Here is an 11,791-nt window from a genome sequence, read left to right on the forward strand (position 1 = left end):
TATTCTACACTTCTATTAAAAACATGTAGGGAAAATAGAAACAATTTTGAATAAAATTACATTATTTTTCCTCTTAAGCTGGGAGAAGACATTCTTGCACTGTAACCTTCACCCTTTTGTGCAAATGCATGGTACACTAGTTTCCCTTGACAGCATCGTGGCGAGTGGAAGAATCACAGGAGATATGTTTCATTCTCAGCTAGGTGATGTTGGGCAAGTCACTTCCATCCATTTGTACCTTACTTTCCATCTGCAAAACAGAAGCGCTACTTCTACCGATTTCTTTTCTAAAGTACTTAGAGAACTACAATCATACCAAGAGCTGAGTTTTAGTGTTACTTCTTTTTTTTCCTTCTGCTCAGTCTGTTGCTACAGCATGTCTGCCATTCCTTAATTTTCAAGTGTGTGACCTTGTAATTTGATGTTCTTTTGAGGAAATCTTTATTTAATGCCTGTTAAGCACATTCAGATAGAATACAGTACATATGGTATGGTATTAAACTGGAATTCAGTAACGCTTCGTAATAGATCCTGCTGCTCCAGAATGCAATAAAGAAGCCACCTACTGATGGGGATGGGAGCAGCTGTAGCTTATTGCCTTACCTATAACTGACTAGAAAAATAAGAAATCCTAAACCCTGCAACCCTAACGCACGCCCTCCTGAGGGTGCGGTGCCGACGACGACGGGAAGGGGCCGCAGGGCGGGAGCGGGGGTCGGCGGCGCGTGGCGGCCGCGCGAGCCCTGCGGCGCGTGCGGGGCTCGGCGCCGCTCCCGGCTTTTCCGGCTGCCCCCCACCCGTGAATCTGCTGTCACGGGAATCGCACAACGGCTGCCGAGTGCCCGATTCCGCTTTGTCTCCCACCTGCGGCCCGGGAAGCCTAGCGCCAGCGGCGCCTCGCCGGGAACGTCTCCCGGCGGGGGACGGCGAGCGACGCCGAGCCCCGCGGCCCGGCCCGGCGCTGACTGCGGCAGCGAGCTCGGTCCCCAGCGGGGGCGCGGGCCGGCGGAGCCGCCCGCCGCCGCTATACTGGCTCGCACCCCGAGCCCCGCACACCGGCCTTCGCCGGGAGGGGTCCGTCTCGGTCCCCGGGGCGCCGGCTCGGCTCCGGCCCGGGCGGGCTCGGCGGCGAAGGGGTTAAGGCCGCTCCCGCCCGCGCGTCCCTCGCTAGGCCGCGGCTGACCTTCACGGGAGCCGCGCCGGGCATGCGCGCCGCCGCGCTCGGGGCCCGCGGGGACCTGCGGGCGGCTCGGCGCGGCCCGCTGGGGTTCGGTTCGGCGCGGCCCGGCCCGGGGCGTGCGGCACGGCCCTGGGCCCGCCGGCGGCGCGCCCGGGACCGCGGCTGGCTCACGCCCTGCCCGTGCCGGGCGCGCCGTTGCCATTCGGTGCCGCTGGTGCTGGCGGAGGAGCGCGGGGGGACGCGAGGGGGGACTGCGTGCCGCGCTGCAGCCTGGAGCCGCGCCCCGTGGCCGCCGGCCCCTTTCCGCTCCGCGGCGCCGGGTGCACGGGCAGGGCGGGCAGCCCCTCCGGGCGGACGCGCAGGGCCCGGGACGCGGGGAGCTCCGCGGACCGGGCGGTGCTGGGGGTCGGAGGCCGTCACGGCTGCTCGCGGCTCTTTGCCTGGAGCCTTTTCCAGCGAGCCGCTGCGGGCTCGAGCGTGCCGCGAGCTTCTCGTTTGTGCCATTTCATGCAGCGAGGGCGGTTGCACGGTTCCCCTTAAGGAATGGGATCAGGAACACCTGCACAGCCCTGTGTCAGTAATGCTACTGCAGGGAAAGTTGGTGCTTGTCTGACAAGTGCAGGAGCCAACAGTCAGTGTGGTCTCTAAAGAAAACGCATGTTGTCTTGCCGGGAGCAGGGGCAAGGGCTTACAAGATGGGAGCCAACATTTCTGTGTGCTTCTGGGATCTAAAAAAATATTTGCAGATGCAGGCCCGATGCCACCTTGCCCGGCATGCTGACATGGAGAATCACATAATCATTTGGGTTGGAAAAGACCCTTGAGACCGAGTCCAACCGCTAACCTAGTGCTACGAAGTCTACCAGGCATGTAGCAATTTGTTTCCAGATTCCACATGCCTTTAGTTCAAGTCAGCTAGAACCTCGGGAATAGTTCAGGCACTGAATAAGGCCACACAGTGTTGCTTGGCATAGTCCTTCTGAGAGACTGAGAGGGGGAGGGGGAACTGATAACAGTGGCCACCCTCCTGAAACGTCTGTGATTCCTATGGCAATTACCACATAGTAGCACTTGGATTGGGGTCACCCTAAGAATCAGTGGAGATTGTTGCCTTCATTCCCATGTGCAAAAGGCCGTATGATCTTCATGGCTTGCTCTTTACTGCTGGCTAATGCAGAATCTTTTCTGTGCTTGTTTTTATTACTGGTTGAGGGCAGAAAATTATTTGTTTCAGATCTGATTCTCTTCTGTTTGCAGTCTTGCCAGAAAATTCACAGCCCCTAGACAAGAATTTGAAGCGGAGGAATAGAATAAACCCCTTTCGTAACCTGGCAACATCTCATCTATTGCTGTGTTAGGCAGACTGGGAAACATCAGCCCCTTGCAAGCCGCAGACACACAAGGAGCTGTCAGTAAGCAGATCGGTGCCCCAGGCCACCTCTGCCTGCTCTGCCATTATGGAGGAGCCAGCGCTGCTCCTCGCAGAATGGCTGCCGTGCTGCGAGAATCTGGTGCTGCGCTAGCCGATGTCTGCCCAGGGCCGCTACAGCAGCAACTGGTCACGGAGGGGGCGGTCTGCTGCTCTCTGCCCCCTTTCTCTGGGTGGCAGGTGGGCTCCGTGTTCCCAGCAGAGTCCTGGGATGACACATGTTGTCGTGCAGGGCTTTGTGTGAAAAGCAGTGAGCTGCTGATGTCTCACGGCAGCTGTGGTGTTAATAATTTGTCTGTGTCTGTCAATCACCTGGGGTCTCTAATGGATCCGCCGCAGTGGTACCAAAGCATCCCGAGGGCGGTCACCCTGCGAGAGAGGCTGTGGGCGGCTGGGAGCCTGGAAGCAAGTCAGGCGTTGTGCCGTCGCCATGCTGCCCCCCGCCCCCTTCCTCCCGCTGTTCTCACACTCTTTCTTTCCCCTGGCTCTCACACACTGTCCCTCCCTGTTCCCAGCTTTCTGCCTCCTGCTGTTTCTCTCTCTTGTCCAAAGGGGTTAGTTCTCAGTCTCACATGCTGGAAATGCTGCCAGTGAATGTTTCTGTGTGCTGCCTGCCAGGTCCCTGGGGAAAAGGCCTGGAAATGCAGCACAGGAGGAGCAGTGGGAGCAAGGGAAAACCATTGTTTCTCACTGCTCGCCTGCTGCATTTTCTAATGGGAAAACGCTCTCTGTGAGGTATTGAGTTTTATGTCACTGCTGAAGTTGCCCCCTCCCCCTTCCCCCTTGCCCCAGAATTTACCATCCCCTGGTGCAGAGGAGGAGAGGTTGCAGTACTGCTACGAAAAAGCTGAGACGTGTTTTCAATTTGCCTCCTGCTTATCTCTGCTGTTTGGACAGAGGGGTTTAAAAAGCTGGATTTTCTGTCCCTGCAGAGTAAACACACAGAACCCGGCAGCACAAACTATTTCTGGCTTATCAGTGGAGGAATGCAGCAGCTGAGGCTTAGCGCGAGTGGGCCGTCAGGAAGGCCCTGAAGGGGCCCCCTCCCCACTCCGCACTATTAGAAGTGTGAGAGCCCAGCAGGACTCAGAGGGGAGAGTTGGAGAAAAAGGCAGAAAAGGGAAAGAAAGAGGAAGAGAGAGAGTGAGAGAGGCTGAGCAGACCCTGATGGCTACAGATGAAGTTACAGGAGGGGCTCGCAAAGCTACGAAAAGCAAACTTTTTGAGTTTCTGGTCCATGGGGTGGTGAGTCGGGAAAGTTAGTGAGCTGGCTGGCTCTAAATAGAGGGATGAGTGGAAACTGGAGGCTCTGTGCTGGGCTGGATCGGCTCCTGCAGTGTGCTCCTGGGGCACTGGTAACTGCCTTGCCAGGAGAGCACTGGGGTCTGTAAAGCCCCCAGAATATGCACTGATTCGTTGATAATATAGGCTTGTGTCTGGGGGGATGTGTGCTGTGATTTTTGCTTTGATTCTTCATGAATGGTGAATAGTGTGCTTTTAAGCCTGATCATGGTGCAGGAGCTGCACTGGATCCGACCCAAATGGGCTTGTAGGACACTTCGTTCTGTAATCAAACTTGTGTTTTGAAAAACAATTCTGATGAAAGCCTGATGAAGCCTTGTGGTACTGCCTGTGGTTCTTGTCTCCAGTCTTGGCTCTTATGTATCCTCTGCCTACTTAACAGGTGACTTTCAGGGGCTTGAAGAGATTAGCTCTGCAGATTTGTAACAGTCTATGGGAACTCACCCAGGATAGAATTTCAGGGTGCCATGCTTAATTAAAGCAACACTTCAGGTCGTTAAAATTTTTCCAGCTTTTGTTTAAGAATCAGGTCTTCAATCTCCATTTAAGACAAAATGCTAACCCTGTTTTGCTGCCATTGGAAATTATGTTCTTTAAATGACTCTCTACTGATTGAGAGCAGTCACCATTTGTAACATTTGGATTTCTTGTACTGGTACACATTTAACAAAAATAAGACTGTTAAAGAGCCCCAATGAATGCAGATATTGTTTGGATACTGATAGTCCCAAATGTTTTCTCTTTTGAGGATTCTGGCACCTTCTGTGACACCTTTTTGAAGGTTTTGAAGGTCAAGGTTTGAATTTATACCACCAATTAGGGGCTCTTGTGCAAAGATCTTAGAAATCTTTGGAGCTCACGGCAGGCGCCTAAGTTGTCTCCAAGCTTACTCCAGGTGTATAGGATCTAGCATGTGTCCTGCAGATCCTGGATATGGTGGGACTTGCAAGGCTAAGGACTTTTAGGTGGCATTCTGTGTTTGTGAGAACAGTGAACAGGTGATGTGGTACCAGTGTACAGGAGCGAGCATATATCTGTTGCGAGACTGGCAGACGTACAGGGATGATTGAAGAGCAGGTGTGCAGGTCTGTAGTAGTGGTTTTGTTGTGGACCTGTGGATTCATTAAGGTAGCGTGGCTCGGGATGGCTGTAGCTGGGCAGAACCATAGGCAAGTTGGGAGTGATGGGCATACGGGATGCTTTTGCCTTTTCCAAGGTTTCTGTTGACATTTGCATTTGTTTTTCTTTAGTATCAAGAAGAGCGGCAAAAATAGTTACATGAATTTGCTTCTTCCACATCTAGGTGGGCTTCATGTGAAAGCAGCGTGCTAGCCTCATAAGCATGGGGACTTACAGCAGGACTCATTTCCACTACTTACTTGGATGCTAGCAAAGTCTGCCTTTTCTGCCCTAGGAGTTTTACCACTAGTGGCGTCTTACTTGAATATCTGCATCTGCCTGGAACATCTGCATTTGTTTGTCATCTTCCTGCTACTTGTTAGAGAGGCTGGGGCTTCTTGTCTGTTATTCTGTTGCCTGAACACCTCATGTATGACCCTCTCCTTTCCTCCATGATGATCTCCTTTAGTTCTACTTTTGCTTTCCTGTTTGTTCTCTCCTTTAGTTTATTCCTTATGTTGGGTTCATTTTGACCAAAACATGGGTTGGGGGTAGTCAATCTTTCATTAATTAATTAAAAAAGGTAAAAAAGGTTATAGCTTCATTTTATCTCTTCAGGTCCTGTATCCTTTTCTAAGTAAGAGAATGTGCCATCACAGCCATTACCTTGAGTTTACATGTTGCTAGCTATTGAGTTTTATTACCATCCACAGTGTGTCTGCATCTGAATTAATTCCTTGAAAAATCAAGTTGCATAGCAAACTTTACTGGAATTCCTTGCAGTCAGATTCTTCTCTGATTTCAGGGAAAAACTTACTCTTCAAACTACTTGTTTTTTTGTTTTATCTGTAATAACATAATTTGATTTGGTTATTGCAGGCTGCTTTTTTTTTTCTCAAAAAAAATTGGAAGAGGTAAATAGAGGTAGAATGTTGTGAGAAAATCTTTTGCTCTGTAAGCACTTAAGTGAACAGGATAATTTTGCAGTATTTCCTAAGGACAGTTAGCTTTCAGATTCACTTGATCTTTCTGGAAACATACGTTCCTCTGCTAAGGTCACTGTGCCCTTTGCTCTTGTGCGCTTGATCTTGCCTTTGTTCTCTTCCATACTGCCAGCTTAGGAGATGTCTTCCTCCTTCTTTGTCCCAGTCAAATAGGATACCTCTGAAAGATGAAATCTCTTAATGGTTAAAAATCTCAAGTGCAATACTTCATCGTTGCCTGGCTTGAGTCCTTGATAGTTTGTTACACCTCTGGTTAGCAGTTCTTCTTTTACAAAAGTCAGATTTCTTTCAGTTATTTATTTGTACAATTCTTTTACTCCTGTTCTGTTTCATCGGGGTCTTGCACATTGGTTTTCTGGGAAGAGAGAGATTTTTTTTTTCCTCCCTCAAAGGCTTAATGCTTTACTTCATCCTTTACTTTGGTTCCTTTCTGTTCTAGCACTTTTATGGATAAATTTGGCTTTAATCACCACATTTATGTTGATTTATCTTTCTGTTGATGTATTTTCTACTGTCCAGTAGTACATTTCAGGCTGTCTTTATGACATCTGCCTTGGGGTGTCCAGCTGTTGCCTTAAATTTTGTTGACCCAAACCAAGTTATGAATATTCCTGCAGGCCATTCCTTTTCTCTGTTTCTTCTATCCTCTAGACCCTATCATAGGCCTCCCTGCTGGCTGGATCCCCTCACTGGATGTTACCTTTGTTTCTTTTTTTTTTTTTTTTTTTTTCTTACTCAAACAGGTATCATCCCATATAGCCTTGAGAAGGTCCATGGTGCAGATCTTGTCAAAGCTCTTGTTAAGACATCTGTCCTCTCGTGACTCAATTGCAGCAATCTTCTCTTTGGTGCCTTGTTCTATCGACCTTGCCTGTGTCATCTTCACACAAGAAGCTGCTGAGAGGTTCATTTTCTTGTCCTGTTGTTCTGACCTTTTTAATACGCTTCTGTGTCTTTTTTCTGTTCCCACTTTATCTTCCTTCCAAAACCAATCTTCTTGACTTTTTTACACAAGATCCACCTATAAAGGTCTATGTCCTTTTCTAAACTATCAAGTCATATCTGTATTTACAATATACTTGCTGTCAGTTCAAATCACCTTCTTTTTCCCATAGTGATCTTGTTCTTTGTCCTCTGTGCTGTGCTTAGGAAGCTCTTCCTGTTAATATAAGTCCTTATCCATATTTATTTTCTGCTAATATGTGTTTTTTTCAGAGTTCCTGCTACTCTTTACAGTTTAATATTAGTTACACATCAAGACTGCTAATTTATACAAACCTATGTATCACTTATGTGACTCCTTTGCTTATCCTCAGTCATCTTTTTCTCTGGTTATCTACCTCTCAAATCTGATCATAGAATTTTATGGTGTTATATGAAACAGCATTTAGTACAGTGAAAGAAGGGTATCAAAGCATGCCATCATGTAAACAAATAGTGATAAATAACTAATTGCCAATGTTAAAACAGGCAAAAGGACAAGTCTGGTGCCCCAAATCTGTGTATGGAGTGTCTAATGTATTTATCAGTGATCTGGAAAAGGGGATGAGCAATGAACTTTATAAACAAATTTTGCATCTCCTCATAAATTGCTGGCTTTTAAATGAACTGTAACCATTCAGGAGGAGGGCTTGCATGTCACTGGGAACTGCCTAGCGGGGTAGCAGCAGCCCCTGCTACTAAGAAAGCAAGTAAACTGTTAGCCTGATAAAGAAATGGGCCAGAGAATTACACAGAAGCAATTGTAAATCTGTGGCTTATACTTACAAGAATATTATATTACAGGAATATATGTGTGCAGTTTTGGGCCCCTCACTACAAGAAGGACATCGAGGTGCTGGAGCGTGTCCAGAGAAGGGCAACGAAGTTGGTGAAGGGTCTAGAGAACAAGTCTTATGAGGAGCGGCTGAGGGAGCTGGGGTTGTTTAGTCTGAAGAGGAGGCTGAGGGGAGACCTTATCACTGTCTACAACTACCTGACAGGAGGTTGTAGCGAGGCGGGGGTCGGTCTCTTCTCCGTAGTAACAAGCGCTAGGACGAGAGGAAATGGCCTCAAGCTGCGCCAGGGGAAGTTTAGGTTGGATATTAGGAAAAACTTCTTCACCAAAAGGGTTGTCAAACATTAGCACAGGCTGCCCAGGGAAGTGCTTGAGTCTCCATCCCTGGAGGTATTTAAAAGAAGGGTAGACGTGGTGCTTGAGGATATGGTTTAGTGGTGGGCTTGGCAGTGATAGGTTAGCGGTTGGACTCGATGATCTTAAGGGTCTTTTCCAACCTTAACGATTCCATGATTCTATGATTATTCTGATTTTGGTCATCTGCTTGACTAACAAGCAAAAAGAGGTATAACTAAGAGGGCAGTAGCAGTGGGAGGCCTGTGAAGACTTCATCAATAAGAGAATAGGATTTTAAAATTTATTTATAATATTCAGGGATGGAGACTGATTAGGAAAGTTTTAAAATCTCTGTCACTGGAGGTTCTTAGGCACTGGTTAAGGAAGTAAACATCTATCCAGTATGATGGAGATACTGGTAATACTTCTTTGAGAAGAAGGACTGGGTGACCTCAAGGACTCATATTTCAGTGTATCATAAAAATTATATTTGTTTTATTAGAATGGGAAGAACTAAAGATTTTGAATTGTGATCTGTTTGAATTGAATGGTGATCTGTTTTAAGTGGATAAAAGTGATTGTTTCTTCCAGCCAGTCATTGGTTTGTAGAGATTACTCTGGAAGTAGTGAGGTGAAGAGAATATTAGGTTTGAAAAAAGTAGAACTTCACTAATGAAAAATACCCCACTAATTTTTATATTATCATGGATATAAATACTGTCTTGTCAGACCATAAATCAGCTAACACTAGACAGGCTAGAAAAGAGCTTAATGAACTGTCATTTTTGGAGAGTTTGTTCCACTTCCCTAACACAGGGCTGTCTGATTGGTTCTCTGTGCTAGAACATTGTTGGGAGCAGGTCCTGGAATGAAGTCTCTGATTTGCTACATATGTATTCCCTGCTTTGTTAAACGAGTTGATATTTGGGGTGAGTGTAGGGCAGCCTGGAGAAATCAAGGGACCTTACGGCAGTGGAGAAATTTGATTGGGAAGGTGCATGAGAAGACTGGTAGAGTGAAATCATTGTACAGTGTTCAACTGTGGAAGTAAGCTGCAAGTAGAAACTGCAGGTTTCTCCTTTCCTAGCCCTGGACTAATTGCAGGCTAACAAATATAGAAAAGTTCACACATAATTAAGGAAAGAAAATCATATTAATTCTAGCTAGGGCTTTAATAGAGAACAATGTGATCTTATGCAATATGGGCTTGTTAAACAAATTTGAGTTGCTCATTGAGAAAACTTGGATTTGCTGATGAATACAGGTGCACAGATGTAATTGATCTGTGGTATAGTTAAATTGTTCTCCTGTGTTTTTTTTAAAAAACAACTGTAAGAATATTAAACAGTCACACTGTATCATTTAGCCCAGTGTCCCCAGCTGCAGGGAGTGGGGGGACTGTATGGAAGTATAGGAACAAAGCAAAAACCTAGTGATACTTCATTCAAATACTCTGTGCTTTGTAGCTCTGGAGCTTTCTGACCCAAAGCTACCCTCTATGTGTAGTACCTCTATATGGATTTTATTTATATAGGTTAGTCTGCTGATGTCTTTCTGAACCCACATAAACTTTTAGCATTCAGTGTGTTTTGTGTCAGGAATTTTTGCATCTTATTTTACATAAAGAAGTACCTAATCCTGCCAACTGCTAGCTGTTGTCTAATTCTTGCAAGGGAAGAGACGGTGAGCTCTTGATCAGCCTTCTCTCTCTCCATCCTAGTCATGATGTTGCAGAGCTCTGTTCATAGATTCATAGAATCATTAAGGATAGAAAAGACCTCCAAGACCATCAAGTCCAACCGTCAACCCAACACTCCCAGGCCTCCTAAACCATGTCCCAAAGTGCCACGCCTATGTGTTTTTTGAACACCCCCAGGGATGGTGACCCCACTACCTCTCTGGTCAGCCTGTTCCAATGCTTGACTGCTATTTCAGTAAAGAGTTTTTTCCTAATATCCAATCTAAACCTCCCCTGACACAACTGGAGGCTGTTTCCTCCCGTCCTGTCACTGGTGACCTGGGAGCAGAGACCAGCCCCCCCCTCACTCCAGCCCCTCTCAGGCAGCTGCAGAGAGCGAGAAGGGCTCCCCTCAGCCCCCCCTTCTCCAGGCTAAACCCCCCCAGCCCCCTCAGCCGCCCCCCAGCACACTTGTGCTCCAGACCCTGCCCCAGCCCCGCTGCCCTTCTGTTCTTACCTCTCTCCTCCCAAAGTCATCCTTTTCACAGAGCCAAGAGGCACATTCTGGTAGTTCTTCACGCAAAATGCAGTCCATACATTATATCACAGCAGTGGGTGGGATCAGATCTATTAATACGAGCAAGCTGCTGGAATTCAAAGGTGGTATATAGGGTTTGTTAGTTTCAATTCCAAAGACTCTTCATTTGTTTTTTTGGTGGTGTTTTGTTTTGTGTTTTTGGTTGCCTCCAAGTGCTTTGTTTGAGGTTTGGTGTCTGATTATTCTGAGGTGTGAGTGGATACGCGTGAAATAGAAAGGTGGTCACTGACTTTGTCTCAAGTTCCAGTTCACAGTTCTGTAAATGTGATGTTTTCTAAGTTAAAGATTTTTCTGATTGTCATGAACACTATTTAAAATTGGGTGGAACCTGGAACACTTGGACCCTGGTTCTAGGATGTGAAAGCTTTTTGGAAATGGAGGGAGGTAAAGAGGGCGGACAAGCAAGAAGAATTGCAATACTGATGCTTCTGCTTACTACATCTCTAGAAGATTCATAGGTGTTAAAATAACCAAGGGTCTCATATGAGGTAACATCTGTAGTTACAGGCGAGGAGAGAAGCCATTTACAAACTTTTTTTCTTGTACTTCTAAGAGTCCATTTTGAAATTCAGAGCATCTCCCTTATGAGGAAAGGCTGAGAGACCTGGGTTTGTTCATCCTGGAGAGGAGAAGACTGAGTGGGGATTATATAAATACTTACAAATATCTGAAGGGCGGGTGTCAGGATGATGGGACTGGACTCTTTTCAGCGGTGCCCAACGCCAGGCCAAGGGGCCACGGGCACAAGCTGGAACACGGGAATCTCCCCCTGAACATGAGGACAAACCCCTTCCCTGTGCGGGTGCCAGAGCAGGGGCACAGGCTGCCCAGAGAGGCTGTGGGGTCCCTTCCCTGGAGACATTCACCCCCCGCCTGGACGCGGCCCTGTGCCCCTGCTCTGGGGGTGCCTGCTCAAGCAGGGGGTGGGATGGGGTGAGCTCCAGAGGGCCCTTTCCAACCCCACCAGTCTGGGATTCCATGAGTTGGGAAACCATTTGTGCAGTCAGAAACCTGTTGCCATCACACAATATCAGTCTAGTCTAAATTTCTTAACTATTCCAGATACTTCTAGTGACCCATTCTTACCTCCGGACAGCATCTGGCATCTCCTCTTGCTTATGTTTATGCCTTATATAAATCAGTAGCTGCTGTAATGCCTTGACACTATATGTTGTCTAGCCAAGGTAGCTTCTATTTTCAGCTAAAAAAATATGCTGTTTGTATACTTGGTAATTGGTGTTCTCAAAATCTGTCAGTTTCTCTGACAAGAACCCCGTGGCTGTTCACTGCATGCCATCAGAGTCCTCCTGTGTGGTGCCAAGATGGAGCCTGTGTCTTTCAGAACAGGAAATTGCTGTAGGTGCAGCT

At 47.3% G+C, this 11,791-nt stretch overlaps 1 protein-coding gene across 8 annotated transcripts in view; it reads left to right on the plus strand.

The window, feature by feature from the left end:
- The window catches only part of SMARCD3 (SWI/SNF related, matrix associated, actin dependent regulator of chromatin, subfamily d, member 3), a 106,845-nt gene that overhangs the window by 35,590 nt on the left and 59,464 nt on the right, over window positions 1–11,791 (plus strand). For 3 of the 8 annotated variants that reach the window (XM_064445309.1, XM_064445317.1, XM_064445319.1), the window contains exon 1: window positions 3,684–3,854. The exons of 1 other annotated variant lie outside the window; for it this stretch is intronic. In XM_064445309.1, coding sequence (XP_064301379.1) covers window positions 3,777–3,854 — 78 coding nt within the window. In that variant the 5' untranslated portion in view covers window positions 3,684–3,776. 4 more of the 8 variants (XM_064445313.1, XM_064445310.1, XM_064445316.1 and 1 more) reach the window with 4 other exon arrangements.

The sequence above is a fragment of the Phalacrocorax carbo genome, chromosome 2, assembly GCF_963921805.1.
Source record: "Phalacrocorax carbo chromosome 2, bPhaCar2.1, whole genome shotgun sequence".
Taxonomy (NCBI): Eukaryota; Metazoa; Chordata; class Aves; order Suliformes; family Phalacrocoracidae; genus Phalacrocorax; species Phalacrocorax carbo.